Here is a 17,838-nt window from a genome sequence, read left to right as displayed (position 1 = left end):
TCTATCCCCAAAGTCAACAAGCATTTACAATGCAATGGTCTCGGCATTGGTAAAGTTAGAGCTATTGGCATTGCTCATGACATTATTTTTGTTTATGTTTTCGTTTTTAAAACATTTAAAGAAACGGCATTGTCATGAGCAATGCCAATAGCTTGGAAATCCATTGCTATCCGCCCCTCTTCTCCCCTGTTCTCCAATGGCTGGCCAGCATTCAAGAGGCCAGCCAATGGAGAAGAGGTGCCGTCACTCCGATCAGACCCAGTCCTGGACGCTGCGTTTCTCCGAGGCATTTCTGCTCTGCCTCGGAGAAAGGCAGTGGTGTGCCTTTTGCTCTGCCTTGTCTAACCCCTCAGCGGTTGTCTCAGCCATTTGTTATACGTGTTCTACACTCATTTAGAAAATGTTCGAAATTAACACCGGAACACGCGCCCCCTCCAGGGAAAAGAGTGAAAGGGCGATGTTTTCCCGTTTGTCTGTTGCTCCACCATGGACTTTGGTTTTCTTGCTATATCAACTCTTCTTTCTATCAGTTTTAATCTTCTACAGTGATTTTTTGCGGACACAAATGGAAATATACAGCCCGACGCCAAAGCACCAAAACTCCCAATTGGTGGTGCGCGCCTGATCACAGGTAAATGCGGGAGAGAACGGGGTTGTTGAGCAGGGCCGGGCTGGCTTGCCCGGGCATCGGGCGTTTCCTGAAGCAAAAGTGCTTCCCAGTTAACCTCCCCCATGACCCTCCAGCTGTTCCGACATAATTGCCAGGCCTACTTTGGGGTTCCAGTTCGGCCCTGTTGTTGAGTATCCTACCCACGGCTTTAAGTGGGATAAAAAAAAATGGGTGGGGGTGGGGGGCGGTGTTGCGCGGGGTCTATACGACTTGTATTTTGCTGTCTCTTTTGTCATTGCATCCAGGCATAATGATACAGCAAGTAACATGATACCTACAACAAGTAACGACTATTGGCTTTGTCAATCGTTGTTAGTTGCATAAGATAAATTAGCAGTAACTGTGGCTTGTATACAATATTGAAAAAGCATCCACTTGAAGCCCTAGTGACACCACGACAATGTTACTGCTCCTGAGTTTCAAAAAGAGACAACAATATAATCATGCAGTGGCTGAACTGAAAGATTAAGAAATATATCCCAAATTATATATGACAGTCGGTAGACGCATGCCTCTACAGTGTTCTCTTATATTTTGAAACCAGAATTGTTCAAGTTCGTATCCTTTCAAAGTTCCCTTTTCAAACAATCATTATCAACGCCAAGTCTGGCCCTGGCCCGGTAGTGCGTTTTTTGTTTAGTATTAATAAAATTTGACACTTCAGAGAGCAGTTTCAGCAGAGAGGACAAAGAAGGAATGGGCATGGAATCCAAATACAGAAACTGAAACTTCTCTATCAAGGGGAAACATCACTGCCAAAGTTCAGAGCTTGTGAAAAAGCGACCAGCGAAATCACTTGCTAGTTAATGTTGGGGGGGGGGGGGCTAAGCAAAAATTTCGGGGGGGCTGAATCTTTAAACAGTAGGCAGAGTGGCGCTGGTTTCGGGGGTGGGGGGGGCTGAATCTAGGCAGAGTGGAGCTGCGGGGGTTCTTACAAGGGGTGAACCAACAGTGAGGCCTCATTAACATGCAAATGGTCTTTTTAAAGACCTGTGAAGTGCTCAGGCGCGGTTTATTGTGTAGTAGAGTATTGAATAACTCACTGAGCCATACGGCTTGATTTAAGCAGTTTTAAAGCATCCGAGGGGAAGGGATGCTGGAAACGAGCTTCTTGAGCACAAAGGTCAGTCTGTGCTGCATTTGTTGGTAATTGTGTTCTGTTTCCATTGTTAAGTAGAGGGTTGCACAGGCATTTCCAGTTGTAGGGTGACCCTTACAGACAGCGAGCAGGAGATGTGGGGGAGGGGAATTCCATCAGGTCCGAGACTCTGCACTCCTGTTTCAGCGCCTAGTAGACCCGCTGGCACTGCGTGTGTTTATTTTCAAGCCACTACAATATAACTGTCCTTGGAGCTAATGTCTGCCTCCTAACAAGAGCATTAGCCTTTCAGTGCACGCGTCCAACCACTGTCCAGACTCCGGCCCATGCTCACCTCACCGACCACCACCCACAGTGACTCATCTCTAAACAGCCTGAGACGTAAACAAACATATATCAGCAGACCTCTTCCTGTCACCCACTAGCCAGGGACAGTAGGGGTCCGGGCGCCTAGATTCCGAAAGCGCCACGGAACTTCCAAGCTGTAGTAAGCGCTATTCACATGCACATAACAAAGGAATGTAGGGAGGGGGGGGGGGCGGGGCAGACAAGGTAGAGCCAGACGAGAAGCGATAAGTGGAATATGTTGTGAGGTTTAATGCAATGCGTCAATTTACTCCATGTCAGGCTGTATATGGCGACAAAATGCTGCTTAAGTGGCTTCATACTGTATTGCAGGGTGTTGTGTTTGAATCCCAGAAACCTCTGGCGACCAGCGGCAACATGTGATCCTCGACGTTTATTTGTTTAATTCTAAATTTAGCTCCGGGTGACTATAGGGCTGATGCAGCGTTGAGGCTGTTTGTTGCTGGTGATAGCACGGGCATCCTTCTCAAGGCATCGAGATGTGATCAGACGTCATGGGAGAGAGGCGAGGAGGAGGGAGGGAGGCAGAGAGGCAGAGGCGGAGGGACTGGGGGAGAGAGGGCGCTGGGCATACCAATGCTGAGGGAGATCGGGTCCAGCGGAGACTGCAGAGGAAGAGGCTGAGGAGGGGGCGGCGGGGGAGACAGTGAAAGGGCGAGAGAAGAGGCAGAGCTGAAGCCTGCCGGTAAAAAAAACGCAAGAAAACACGAAATTCTGAACGGAAATTCATATCTTTACCGGACTTGTGAAAACTGTGCTGTACTATATCCTGAATCACACAGACGCCCTTTTTGAGCTAAGCTTGAACTGTTAGTCAATAGTTGCCATGAGAGTCTAGGAAACTGGATACATTCACTTTCTGTTGCAGCTGGGAGTCAAGTACCCACGTTAGCAGGGAGCATGCGCAGCTTACAGACTCAGCCGATTGTCCTTGCAACTTGGAATGTTAGAGTAGAGCAATTAAGTTCATATTTTAAAACTTTCTACAGAAAGAATGCCTGAAGTAGTAGCAATGCTCGCATGCCGAAAGCCGTGAATGCTGGGCCAATGAATCAGCAATGCAAGGTTCGACAAATAAAAATAAAAGATTTCCGGTCTATGCATCTGATGCCCTTGTTAAGGGCCGACGCCCAGCATATAGGAGAAAGCGCCCCTGACACAGACCCTGTTAAGAACCACAGTGGGGCCCACGCAGCAACCCTTCCTGGTCTTGTCACCACTTCTATCCCCCAGAGACCTTCTGCGGTCAATCTCAGCTGACCCCGGGCGTGACGAAGCCGCTCCTACTAAATGGACTGTGTAAAGTTAAAGCATATCAAACGGCCACATGCCAGAGTTTAAGAGACGAGCGTATATCAAGCAGAGCTCGGAGCTGCCAGGAGGCAGATCAAAAACAAACACGGCAATATGTTATAGCAAAAGAAAACAAGGCAGAGCAAAAGGCACACCACCGCCTTTCTCCGAGGCCAAGAAGAAATGCCTCGGAGAAAGGCAGTGGCATTTTCGGATTCGGGGGCGTGTTTGTCTTTTCTCTCCTCCAGCCATTGGCTGGAGGAGAGAATGCGAAAAGTTGCAAAAAACACGCCTCCCGATCCGAAAAGGACGGGGCATAATCGGAGTGACTGGACCTCTTCTCCAGTGGCTGGCCAGCATTTAAGAGGCCAGCCAATGGAGAACAGGAGAGAAGAGGGGCGGGTGCAAGCCCCTCTTCTCAAAGACATTAAATCTCCGGACTTCCGGTCTGCCGACCGGATGGTCCAGAGACCTAAAAACACAGCAATACAGTGAGACAGCACAGAATAAACCAGACACAGCTCTCTTTCCCCTATCATAAAGCGAAGGCAAAAATGAGAGCATACACTACAATTTTTCTTCAATAATGTCTTTCAGCAGGTTGACATAATCACCTGGCTGAAAGCCATTCTTGAAGAAACTTTACTTTCTTCATGCTTGATTTTCATGGAGTGGCTTTTAAGAGGGCCCCCATCTAACATCCCTCCCTTTGTTTTTACTTCCCTGTCTTCTGTGCCCCTATTTATCCTCCCCCCTGCTTCTTTAGTCCTATATTATTTTCAATAAGCACCTTACTCCATTTATTTTTCAAATCCTTTACGCTCTTCCCACTTCACACCCCATTCCAATTTACTCACATTGTTTTGTTCAAACCCTTTATTTTCCTCCCGCTTAATCATTTTTTTCAAACCCCTTATTCCCTCTACAACTTTACTCCATTTTTTTTTTTAGAAAATCTCCGACTCCCACTCCTGCTTTGCTCCCTTTTTAGGTCTTGGCTAGCGAAGGCTGCGCTTGCGCAGTCTCGCTCGCGAGATTTAATGTTTTAGAAGTGGGGCTTTAACCCGCCCCTCTTCTTCCCTCTTCTCCATTGGCTGGCCTCTTAAATGCTGCTCAGCCATTGGAGAAGAGCTTTGTCTCTCCAAAGAAGCCCCGTCTTTTTCAGATTCGGGGGAGTGTTTTTTACTTTCTTTCTCTCCTCTGGAATGTAAACATTCCAACCAATGGCAAGAGAAGAGAAAGAAAAACACGCCCCCGAATCCGAAAACGCCGCTGCGTTTCTCCGAGGCATTTCTGCTTGACCTCGGAGAAAGGCGGTGGTGTTCATGGCGTCATCCCCGTTGCTCCTCGGTCTAAACAGGGTCCCTCCAGGGGCCCTTCAGATGCCCTTGTTAGCATGCTTCTGTTGCCTCTGACGTGGCTGCCTTCTGCCCTCTTTTACAGCACCGTCCGTGCCTACCCACCAGCACCGCAACACAAACCAGTTTAATTTCCTTCGAACGATGTTGACCTTATGATAGAAATAATACTGATTGAGCCTATAACTATATAAACAAAAAAGCATAGCCTTAAAAGGTTTAAATGAAAGCAATATTCGTGGTCGCTTTAATCTTACGAATGTTGTGCTTTGGAATGTACCATCATTGAACTAGTGGGGGGAGTTTTATTAATTTTACAGTGTAGGCACAAATGCGGGAACATACCGCTAGAGTTTCTACAAACTTATCTTTTAATAAATACATTCAGTGGCGCTAGTGAGTTTGCAATCTTGTGGAAGTGCGAGCCAGTTTTTCATGTGATGGCAGGCTAAACTTTGTAGCTCCACCAGCGATTTGGTTTCATCCTGCCGAATGTTCTGTTTCCCTTGGGTTGGGTGCCGCTGCGTGTCATCCCAGGGTTGTTTGTACTCTGGGTTCTTAAAGGAAGCGTACTGGTCTTTTCTGCTTTAGGGAAAGTTTGATACAGCAATGTCTACGCCGGCACGGAGAAGGGTAATGAGGGACTTCAAACGGTATGTGATCCGGATGCCGAGACCGTTGCATTGTAAATGCTTTTTTTTTTTGGCCTCAGCGTATTGCGGCTGTTTTAGGTTAGAGTGGAAAGTCAAGTAGGGCCGGCCGGATGTTTATGAAACAAGTGGTGAGCCATTGCACCCGCCAGGCTATAAAGAGTTGGCATGAGGGGCACTTTATAATAAATTAAAAAGGAAGGGAAAATAGCTAAAAGCCAAGTCCCTTGCTGTCAGCGCCCCTCACATGACGGCCCCCAGGTCCCCCATGGCGGACCAGGACTCAATGCCGCTGCACCAGCGGCTGAATTACTCCACCGGCCACTTCCTGAACGACCTGTGCGCTTCCATGTGGTTCGCCTACTTTCTGCTCTACAACCACTCGGTGCTGGGCTTCAACACCACCTACGCGGGGGTCCTGCTGCTCCTGGGCCAGGTGGCCGATGGCATCTGCACCCCTCTGGTGGGCTACAAGGCAGATAGCTCCCCCGGGTGCCGCTGGTACAGCCGCCGAAAATCCCTGCACCTAGTCAGTAAGTTTTTTTGTTTAAATCTGTTTTTATTGTTTTAAAAGAAAACACTTTTTGGCAGCATACATTAATAGGAATTCGTAAGCATGTGCAGGTTATTGATCCGTACTTGGGCCGATAGCTACTGTAATGTAACATGCATTCAAACTATACATCAACCGCTACTCACGCCAGAGCTAACTGCATTGTCTTTAACAGTTCTGGTGCAGTCTCACAAGGCCCTGGTCGGTAAGTTGGTCGTTTTGTCATTTGTGTATTGGTTTCCATGTTTCAGTGACAATTGTTATTGTTTCAGAGATGTTGGATTGCGAGTACCTCTGATATATCACGTTTTCTCATTTTCTCATTTCTGGTGTGAGTATCTGAGAGGTCTTATGATGTCCCAGGTTAGGCGTGAGCAGTTCAGGGATCTCAATTTGTCTCACTTTGGGTGTGAATGGTTCAAGAGTCTCACGTTTCATGTGTGAGATATGTGTATTTAAGACACTTGTGATCGTCCTGTGCTTGGTCTGAGATGACCAGAGATCTCAAGGTGACGTGTGTTCAGAAATTCCAGATTGTTGGTGACAGATGTGAGTACCTCCGATAGTCCCAGCTGTCCAGTGCCTGATGCGAGTACTTCACAGTTCGTTGATTGATTCTTGGCCACAGTGAGGTTTACAAGATTACTGTGTCCAGAGTGAGGAGTTTGGAAATTTCGGATTGCCCATTGCAGGCGACCTTAAGTTGTATTGTGCCAGATGTGAGGAGGCAGAGATCTTTGTCTCATGCTGGCATAAGAAGTACTTCATAGATCTCGAGTGGTCTCGCCATGCGTGAATAACTGGTCTGGCCATGCTTGTTCTTCCATTTTATACTCTCTAGTTTGGATTTTCCCATTATTGTATTGTAATTGCATTTATGTAACGCTTACTACCCCTGACAAGGTGTTGCTTTTTCGGCGAGTAGCACGCTACTCAAGAATCCATAACGGATTAGAGGGGAATTAGTATAGTGAAATCTGAAATTAATTTGAGCAGTTGATATGTTAGTCTGTTATTTGGATTGAAAAGGATAATGGAGGTATATAAATAAAAGGGAAGGGTTTGCATTTTTATAGCGCTTGCTACCCCTTATGAGGTGTTGAAGTGCTTTTCGACGGGTAGCACGCTACTCCAGAACTCAAGCACGATTAGTGGGGAAATATGAAATTAATTTGAGCGGTGGACATGCCTCACTTGCCTTACTACAAATACCAGAAGGCCCTACGTCTGCGCGAATTAAACTGGTAGGCCAGTCGCTCCATGTTGACTTACACAAGCACTACAGTATTGGGCTATGCATTTAAAAACAGTGTATGACTTGGTTTGTAGAATCCGTTGATTTCATGATTAAAAATCAGGGCCGGAAACATTGTCATTCTGACACTGAGTAATCTGGCAACTCTGTGTGTGTGTGGGCGGCTCTGTGTGTGTGTGGGCGGCTCTGTGTGTGTGTGGGCGGCTCTGTGTGTGTGGCTTTTTTTGTAGGTGGCTCTATGCGTGGTGGCTCTGTCTGTGTGTGGGTAACTGTGTGTGTAGGTGGCTCTGTGGGTGGCTCTATTTGTGTGTGGGTTGCTCTGTGTGGGTGGCTCTGTGTGTGGGGGTCTGTGTGTGGGTGCAAATGCAAAAGGTCTCGCATTTGAGAGTGATTAAGCTATTGACATTGTAAATAACAATGCCGTTTCTTTAAATGTTTTAAAAACCAAAAATAATGTAATGAGCAATGCCAATAGCTCTAACTTTAACAATGCCGAGACCATTGCATTGTAAATGCTTGTTTAAAAAACCCTTCGACCCGTCAAGCTTGTCTAATTTTTTCCAAGCCCCTTTTTTTTTTTTTTAACAAACCCTTACCCTCCTGATTTAATGTTCACAAAACGCTCCTGCTTTATACTTCTATTTTTTCAATCTGATTATACTCACTCCAGCTTTATTGCGCATTTTCTTTCCGCAATCCTGTTAATCCCTGCTCTATGCAACCCCTGTCTATATACCCAACCCTTTTCTCTTACCTCTTTGGCACGCTGTCCTCTTCTTTCTCTACATTTACATTTTCTACAAAAACATATTTTCATTGAAAAGTGATTTGTCATTTTACATTTTCCCTAAAATTGCTTCAACAGCCTGTGTTAATCCGGCTGACTTTCCTCATTTTAAGAATTCGTCAAAATTACAGAATACCCAAAAATGTATCATACCTAGGGCTTCTGGAATTATGGGATACTGTGACCGCAGGTATTTTCGCAAAATTGATTTGCTGCATTTCCCCATATAATCTGTTGCGTAATCTGCAAATTTTAACAAAAATAATAGTTTCTAGCTCAAAAGGATCAAAAGTTACTAAAAATATAGCAGCGTAGGTTTGTGCACAATGGAATTGCCCTTTGCAAAGGTTAACTTGTTATCTTTCAGTTACATTTTATGTATTTGATTGTTAAACTGGTGCTAATGATGTGAAATATTTGCCCAAATAGAATTACCGAGTGTTAAAGTGACAAAATAATGAAGGCATAGTATCAAAAAATCTGCTGCATTATGCCACATAATATTCCTTTCCACATAATTTAGTCAACCCTGTCGCATAATTTGGCGTTTCCGTGATGCATAATTCCAGTGGCCCTGAACATACAACAATACACAGAAGTCATCGGAACAACAACACATGCAGTTTAAAATCATAGCCAATAGGTCTCGCTTTTTGGACCCTATAAGTACATAGTTATGCAGCAGAATATCCTTGGTGCAACAACACCAACTGTTGCATGGCTAAACACTTATAAGGTCCCAAATGCGAGACCTATTGACTATGCCAATGCTTGTTTTAACTGCGTCAACAGCGCACACTCAGACGAGGTTTCCAATTAGAAAGGACACTGTTGTGGACTAAGAAAAACAACCGCTTGCTTCACTGTAGCACTAATGACCAATATGCAACAAGACTGAATTCAAGATGTCAGTCCTCCGGTTTTCACTGAGATGCCCCACTGCAACCAATCACCACTCGCCTCTGCTATCAAATGCTGAAATACTAGGCATAATGAAAAGCGACCTCCTCAATGTCAATTGCAAGTGAATGTACGTGACTACATAGCGAAATAAGAACAGTCCTTAACCAGCCATTACATTCCGTGTGCGTCAATGACAGAGAGACATTACTGTCAGCAATATAGGCAGAGAAAATACAACGCGTGTAATTCTTGCAAAGATTTTCATGAATTTTCGTAATGTACTTTTTCACTATGTGAGAATATGTCTAATACGCTGTATAAATTGTATCTTATGTGCACAAGAAAAAGTTAGTTGCAAGTTTTGTTTCATCGTTGTTGAAGTCAAATAAGCAAAACACAATTCTGCATCGCCGTTAAAAGAAGATGCCGTACAACCGGTTATCAGAGAAAGCAAACATGCGATAGTCACTTCAATGTTAAGGCTAGCATAACCTAGCGTTTCGTTGGTGTACGACCATGTGATACTAGCTGGCCAGTCGTGTGACTTTATTAAGACACCTTGTTTTTACCGAGGAAGCCTGTGAGTTTCACTCACCTGTGGTAAATCGGCAGTGTCCGAAGGGCTGCCAGTGCCTGCTTGGGACACCAACATGTCCAGTCCCATAAAGTGCGGCTTCACCATAGCCCCGGCGTCTATACACTGCGAGCCTTTCTGACCCTAACCAGGAACAGGCGGCCACCATCGGCCTAGCAACGCCCCTCAACCTCCAAAGCCAACCCCCGTCTCGCTGATTGGCGGGTCCTGCTTTCGAAAGCTAACATTAGGCTCCGTACTTCATTGGCTAGAATGAGAACGGGGCGGGTTGAAGCGAAGACATTGTATGACATCAGCATCCCTGTCAAATCGAAAGCGGAACGCCCAAAGTGTAACCCCAACCACGCGTCCTTAATAATTCAGGCAAAAGACGGCCATTTTTAAATACCAGTTTTTACCAACTTCAGTTTAAATGTACACATATTTTCATTGACTTAGAAACATGACAGTTTCAGTATCGCTGCTGGATTAATAAGTGACATGCCGGGTTGGAGGGTTTGTAAATTAATTAATAATAAAAAAACGTATTTAAAGCTCAAGGTAAGCATTTCACCGTAAACATATATTTATCTGGATTTTTAGGATAATGTTGAGCCCTTCCCTAAATCGTATTTCAACAGGTAAAACGTTTCTTAGATGTTAACCACGGTCGTATACTTTTCTGGGTAAAAAATGAAGAAGCCTTGCCAATAGGGTGGCCCTGTGGAGCTGGATCAGTGCAGGCATTGGAAACGCCCGTACACTTTAAACTTTAGTGCCAGGAGCACTGAGCAGGACTTGTGACCTTAGAAAACAAGCATTTGCAATGCAATAGGTCTCGCATTTGAGAGAGTTTGAGCTATTAGCATTGTAAATGACAATGACTTTGTATGTGTTTTGAAAACCTGCAAGCTGTGCATAAACATGCACTTTGTACTTATGGTGGTTGCTTATGAGAAGCAAGGCTGGCAGTTCCTTTGCCTCTTTTACTGCGAGGAGCTGCCATCCAAACAATCAGACAATCAGCATTGTTTTAGAAAAAGAGCAATAATCTTTATTAGGAGTGTAAACTAGTTCCCCTAAAAGTGAAAACACAAACGCACTAAGAGGCACAAGACTGCATCTGGTGACTGCAAATTAAACTGCATGCATTTTGAAAAGGAAACACAATAAACTCATTTGCAAATTAATCACACTGTCACTAGAATTCCAAAACTGTTCACACTAATTTTACAATGCTTTGCATCCGATTGGAAAAATGCCCTATTATTTTTTGCACTAATCTTGGCAACTATTTTAGAGCTACATAGCCTACCTTAGTCTCTGGCATGTTTTTTGCTCAACACTGTGAAGCTCCGCCTCATCATAAAGTCGGGCCAGACAGCGAGACGTGATTTACTATCTCTGGGCAGAAAAGAGTAACGGAACCGAAAGTACTTTGGTAGCTTATGTGCTGTGAGTTTGGAAAACAAGATCCCGGGAGCACCAGACACAGTTTAGAAAGCTCACATGGCGAACAAATGGTGCAGAGCCACATACATCTAAATTAGCTGAGCCCAATTGACACTTCTGTGACGGTTCACTGAGCTCATTACCAGCTGTGAAGATCTGCTCATGGCCTTAGGTGAGTTGAGAAAACAGCGACCTCATACCCAGTTCAGTAAGTACCACAGAATCAGTGACTCAATTCTATGTCAGGACCGGAGGCTCCGATTATGCTTCTCAATTTTCTTTACTGAAAATTCTCAGCAGCCAATCATATAACGTAAAACAAAATAATAAACTACCATACCCATAAACACCAGTGGGTATCACGTGATGATCATAGAGAGGTCCTCTATATAAGGCATAACAGAGAATACCATATCCTCTTTCTTTGTATGAAAAAATAAACAGTTAAGTCCAAGAATAATCAAAACACATGTTGAAGTCCGGAAACAGTATAAAAGCAGAACCAGATATGGAAAGAAATCCAGCAGCCAACGGGCAGGAACGGGACTGGAAAGCAGCGTGAATGGACAGCTTCTCCTGAAGAGGCGCAAACAAATCCAATAACGAGGAAGAAAGGAACTCATTTGGGATCAGAACCTGAAAGGAAAAAATAAGCCGTAATACCACACTCCCAGTAAGAGGGATATAATAACAAAGGGAAGGGTATCAAAAAACAATAGGAGCATAGAATGCAATATATACATTAAAAACAGAAATGTAATATAATACAGTACAGAGTAATATAATACAGTACAGTCAAAGGGTGGGATAATCCTCGCCTCCGTGTCCTTAATAGAATTGAAAATTCTTGTCACGTATGTTCGCAAATTTTTAACTGCTCTTTTGGTGCAAAAAACCTTATTTAAAGCGTTCCTTAAGATATATTTTTTTAAATTTCGTTTTGTTTTAATTAAGGCTGTGGGTAATGTGTGATTTGGACAAGATCAAAATTGACTTAAAACAACTTCAGAAAATCTTTAAATATAGTGCATGGCCATGAAGACCATGTCGATTATTCTTGTCCCCATAATGTGCCCCACACAGTGTTTAAGAGGTGTGCTATCTCAGACCAAGTGAGGAGGTTCCCATTGTTCTTGACCTACTGAGAGGTGCATTTTAGGAGCATTGCTTGGGAGATGCTAATAGAGCCACTGGGGCCAGGTAAATAAGGAGATGGAATAGGAAGGATGGAAAGTGTCACTGCGGGTGGGGCCAGTGACCGAGACTAGATGGGAGGGACGAAGGGAGACACACGGAGACAGCAATATCGAGTGAAAGGAAAGTCGTTTTAAAAGGAACCGTTTAAAATTATTAGTCATACTAATTGTTTAAATACGATACGCCTATAAAAAGAGTAATTTATTCAAAAATATCTGCTGGCGAGTGTTGGTAATGCGCCAGCGGATGACTCTTAAATCTCTGACCGCCCTTCATTTCCCATTTGATTTTTTATGTGACTTTCATTCATCGCAGAGGGTGTAGTGAGTTATGTTGATGCTAAATGAATGAAGCAATGCAAACCACCGAGTGAAAACAATGGCCTGAGCGGTTATGCAGAGATGACTTCATAGTTCATTTGTCAGCCTTGGTCTTTTTTTGCAGTTTTATGTAGTCAAACTCAACCTGAAGTTATCAGAGCACTTTACATCAGCACCAGTTGCATTACAGATGGACACTTTCATTTCTAGGCACAGGGAGATTAAGTGATTTGCCCAGAATCACAGGATGTTTGTGCCTCCCGTCAGACTTAAACCTTGCTCCCCGGCTTCAAAGTCAGTCCCCCTAGATGTTACAGTGCAGAAACGACTGGTGACATCATTATTAGTGCATCAGCATATTCACAGGGAAGACACATTGGAATTATTTTCCAAATACCCTGACATTGGAAATAATAGGCAAAAACAGATGGCAACAAAAATGTTATGCCCCACCCCATAGGTGTATTTCCCTCTGCATAAACCTGCTTCTCAGCTGACAAACAGCATACATTTGTTGTCAAAAGAATCATTTCCATAGTTCATACCTGAGATGTACGAACTGGCAGGCGCTGCAAAAGATGGCTATGTGACGTAAATCATGTATGAGCTGCCTGTGCTAGCATGCCAAGTGTGTCTTGTTAGAATTAAAGACTGACGTGGCTTAATGGTGCTTTGTAAAAGGGACAGGTGTGGAAAAGTAAATAAATGGAGCTTGTGAGTCATATTCTAAACCAACGTCTGAGCTTCACTGATAATCTCAACCTGCAACATAATGAAACAGCAGACTTGCTCCTTATAGAAAAATGGGTTTATTGAAGAAGTACAATACCGGGCATGAAAGAAGTGCTCATGTTTTGGTCTGTAACTCCACGAGGGTGTCCCTCGATTTCGTGTTTGCCGTGGGTTGAGTGTGCTGCACACTGTTTCAAACAATCTCTGCCGAAAGCTGAGCCGGGGGGGGAACCGCCACGATTGGACACAGGACTGCAGGGGTGGCTGGCAGGTGCGGCTACTGCTCGCCCAGGGGGGTCGTTGTACTGTGCGTATTGCTTGGACTCTTGCTCGCTGGGCACGTTCTGCTTCTTGCCCGGAGTACTCGGTGCCGATGTCGGTGCAAGGGTAAGTCTGCAGCTTGTGCAGCTCCTGTGGAAGCTTGGCCATCACACAGGTACTCAGGTTTGAGCACCGCTTGGTCATGCCTCTACCCAGGCTGCAAGGAGAGAAACAAGCAAAAGCGAAAGGAGGAGCGTGCGCCATCTCCTGTCCTGAAATGCTGAAAGAGGAGACGCCATGCGCGTGCATACCGCCTGTCCGTGCGCGTGGTGCAGATTGGGTGTACAAAATCTCCCTACTTCCACGGATAGAGTAAATTCACAGATACACGCACATACACTCATCATACGCTTGGGCCCATTTCACTAACATACAGTCAGATTACTCTATTAGCGCTGAACCTGTGGAAAGAAACCTTCTAAACACCCTACATCTACACACATGGTCGATAAGACCTAATTGTGACTGTCCTGAGTCATGATCTAAACAATCTATACAACAATAATCAAAATAGAGTACTCAATAATTGACAAGAAATAATAACCAACACTGTATTTAAAATTATGATTCTTTATCTAAAATTAGTTCAAATGGAAATCAATCAAAGTAAATCATTATTCTCATAATTACCTATTCTAGCTAAATGTCAGAATGGGTCAGGACAGGTCTCTCAGTAGAAGTCTCCCGAGTCGCCGTCCTCACAGCATAAGTCCTCACCAACACAGGTTTGGGAAGAAGTGGCAAAGTGGCAAAAACCCTCTCTAGGCTAACAATATTTATAATGTGTTTAACAATAGAAGGCAACATAAAATGTTTTCGATATCCGCTGAACCGCTGAGCAGAGCGAGCAGGAAAGGATGTAGCATCGCTACATTTGGAAAATCTCCGCTCAGGAAAATCACAAAAATAAAAAGACAGAACACGGAACTGGAAATTAAAAAGTAACTCTTCATATTCATCTTTCCTCGGAACCAACATCATGATCTCAGAGTTCATTCATTATGGCTCCTTTGTCCTCCAAGGTTACTCGGATGTATCTGGATGCTTGCCCAGAACTGCTACTGTCCTCACGGAAAATTTTAACCAGGCGAAGACTGTGGTCAGATGACTCCCGACCATGTTCAGCAAGGCCTTCTCATCACAAAATTCACTCGAATACAGGTTTTAAACGGTAGCCATTTTCCCACCAGGCCAAAATGTACCATCCTAATTAAAAGAGACAAAACAACGTTACCACAGCATAGTGATTAAACAGTGTTAACCCCACTAATACCCTTATGTGTATGTAATTATCTAGCCTTTGCAACACAAGAAAAGCATTAGTACATGACATTTAAAAAGCGTTTTCCGTGCTTTAAAATAAACAGCACTCAGCAACATTTATTAATAAAACATGCACATTTATTAAATAGCAACGCAAAAGCATTCCCACGTGTCGTTTTTCTCTCATTAGTACGTATTGGTTAGTTAAAACATGTACACAAAACAAATAATTAATAGTTAAAATTAATATTTTATTAATCGACAAATAGACAAACCAGAGCTTTAAAAACCCAATAGATTTTCAACAGAAAACTCTGCTCCAGCAATCCCCCCTTTGGTGATATTATCACCAAAAAAACACCCAAAAAAAAAAAATTAGTAAAATTTTAGTCCCAATTTTTAGGAGAAACTGGAAATGTCTTTTTCTTATACACAACACTAGACACCAGACTCCCTTTCATCATCCCTCTTTGTCTCCAAATAAACACTCTCCCTCAATTCTTCTAATTCTATTTCTTGTGGATCTCTTTTTCTTTTATTTCTCCTTTCAATATTTCTTTTAATCAATTTCTTTTTCCCTCCCCTGTTTTTACAACACAAACACACTAATCTTAGTATCAATAAAGCAACAATTATACAAGTCAAAGGAAACAATATCTTACCTATAATAGTACTACCTATTTTTGCAATAAAATTCTTAACAGCAACTATTTTATTAGCTATTTTAGTCCAAATACTCTCAGCTTCCAGTGGTACTAATTCTTCATGCAAATCAGTAATATTTTTGATATAGACCTTCAGGTCTTTGCTTTCGTCTGGAATGTAAGTGCAACAATGTTGAACTTTCAATATTCCACAAACTCCACCCTCCTTGGCCAATAAAATATCAAGGGCAAGTCGATTTTGCATAGACATAGCACGTACGGCAATCACTTCCGTATTCACCAAAACAAACCCTCCAGCGGTATTTGTCGATAAGCGATCCACCACTGTTGACAGTTTCCGAATTTTATATGCATTCAAAGAAATTCCCACTGCTGGAATTAAAGCTCCAAAAATGTCACCCACTTGAGGAAATATGAATTTTTATGATCAATTGTGTCCCCTATCTTAGACCCCAACGGCTCCATGTACATGCTACAAGTACATGTATGTTCCCTCCACTTCAAGCTATGAAGACGCAAATACATATGCGTCCAACGTTAACATGTCCTCTTTCAGATCCACCATGAATGGGTCGAATATTCCGTTCCTAAGTATGCCTTGCCACCGTCTTTATATGGTATACTTTTCACGTTTTTCAGCTCTGGCAAGTTAGGCCCTGAATTCTGCCATCGAGCCTTTTCCTGCTTTCTGCCTCTGAATGCTCCAGCCTGGACCTGCATCTGTATCCATGACCTTTGTCTTACTTCCTGCGCGGCTAACGGTGCCTGGCCCGGCCTGTTGCCTGCCAAGACTGTATTCAGCCTTCAAGTTATCTGCTCCGCTCCTCGAGAAATGCATTCCTGTCTAGTAGTTTAGGTAAACATCCTTCCAGCTACAGAGCAAAGGGCCCGGCCTTACTGTCTCCGTGCAAGAAACTCATAGCTTCTGTTGCCATGGTAGGCCCATGCCCCCTCGCATCTCATGTAGACACGTAGACACTTATACACGTACTAGTAGTCAGTATAGGATAGCCTCTGCCTGAGAGACCTTTCCTTCCAGATAATACAGTTCCTTAAACACAAGATATTAGATACGATTTGGGATTAGGTTGTTCTGACATCCCAGACTTCTGTCTCCTCATGTAGGGCTAAATGTCAAGTCCCCTTCACCCTCCAGTTACACGTCAATCACACGTCATGCTGCCGTGCGCGCATCTCTGCCATGTACTTCTGCTGACTTTGCAGGATTCTCCTATGGATCCACCCACCTGTGTCATCATCAGAATGACGTCTCTAGTACACGCCATTATGCACGCCTATTGTAACGCCTTTTTTTCATTACGTATGTGTATTCTTATCTCTCTTCTCAGCTGTTACGCCTTCTGCATATGTCTTTACTGTAATGCATTGACTATATATATGACAACCTGGCAATAAAGTATTGCTCTAGTCTATCCCTTCCCGAACCTTCGTGGTGACGGAATCCGATTGCCTGGTTCGAACCAATTCCTTTGTAAGGAATAAATCCCCTTTTAAAACCTCAAATACCACGGATTCTGCCTCTTATTTTTACTGAGTTATTCTTATTGAATTTTACCGCATAAATTAAGTCTAGGTAATTAAAATTTACCACATAATTGGCGCCCGAACAGGGACACCTCCCCCACCCCACGCGCCGGAGGTGCGTTGCAGACCCGGTCTCCTGCCACAGCCGGACGGACAACTACGCGTACCCGCAGGATTTCCTGTACCTCCCTCAGGCCAACGGAGGTGACTGAGGCTGCGATCAACACCCAGACGAGGCGGTGAGGAGTGCGGAGGATCCCGACCAGAGCCTAGCTGAGAGAGCAAGATCCGAGGTATACAGAGGCCCACCAGATTCCGAAGTTCCGAAGTAACTAAGTCACGAGTCGAGTCCAGTCCAGTCTGGTCTAGTCCAGTCCAGACTTTCCGAGGCCTTCTGTTCCGTTCCGTGCTTCCCGGTGAGTACCGTTGCTGGGGACGCATCTAGACGTGCGCATTGGTTTGTGCCGGTCAAGACGGGTTTGGGTACACAGATCCGGTCTGCACTGTTTTAGCAGTGTATCTGTACTGTTTAGCAGTATATCTAGTATTATGCAGTTAGCTAGTTTTATTCTAATTATCATTGTTCGTTTTAAAATGTTTTAATATGTTTTAAATGTCGTGGTATGAGTGATTGTTCGATCTTCATTACTGTGTTTATTGTATTAATTGTGTTCAAGTCCGAGTAAGAATCAAGTAGCAAGGTTTAAGATGCCGTTATTCTCAAAATTAAGACAGATAAAAACTAGAAAAGGGATACTCGAGGAAGCCGTTCCCGTTCCACCTAGGGACACTCCAGGGTACTTTATGTACCATAAACATGGCCTAGACGCCGTAT

The 17,838-nt window shown here is 43.9% G+C and overlaps 1 protein-coding gene across 1 annotated transcript in view; it reads right to left on the bottom strand.

Moving 5' to 3' along the window:
* Positions 1–9,743, bottom strand: part of WBP1L (WW domain binding protein 1 like) — a 259,247-nt gene extending 249,504 nt beyond the window's left edge. The window contains exon 1 of the mRNA XM_085606572.1: positions 9,530–9,743. Coding sequence (XP_085462698.1) covers positions 9,530–9,616 — 87 coding nt within the window. The 5' untranslated portion in view covers positions 9,617–9,743. The remainder of the gene's footprint in view (positions 1–9,529) is intronic.
* Between the last annotated feature and the right edge of the window lie 8,095 nt (positions 9,744–17,838).

The sequence above is a fragment of the Triturus cristatus genome, chromosome 1_2 (assembly GCF_964204655.1).
Source record: "Triturus cristatus chromosome 1_2, aTriCri1.1, whole genome shotgun sequence".
Lineage (NCBI taxonomy): Eukaryota > Metazoa > Chordata > Amphibia > Caudata > Salamandridae > Triturus > Triturus cristatus.
This window is presented reverse-complemented; position numbering and strand designations above follow the sequence as displayed.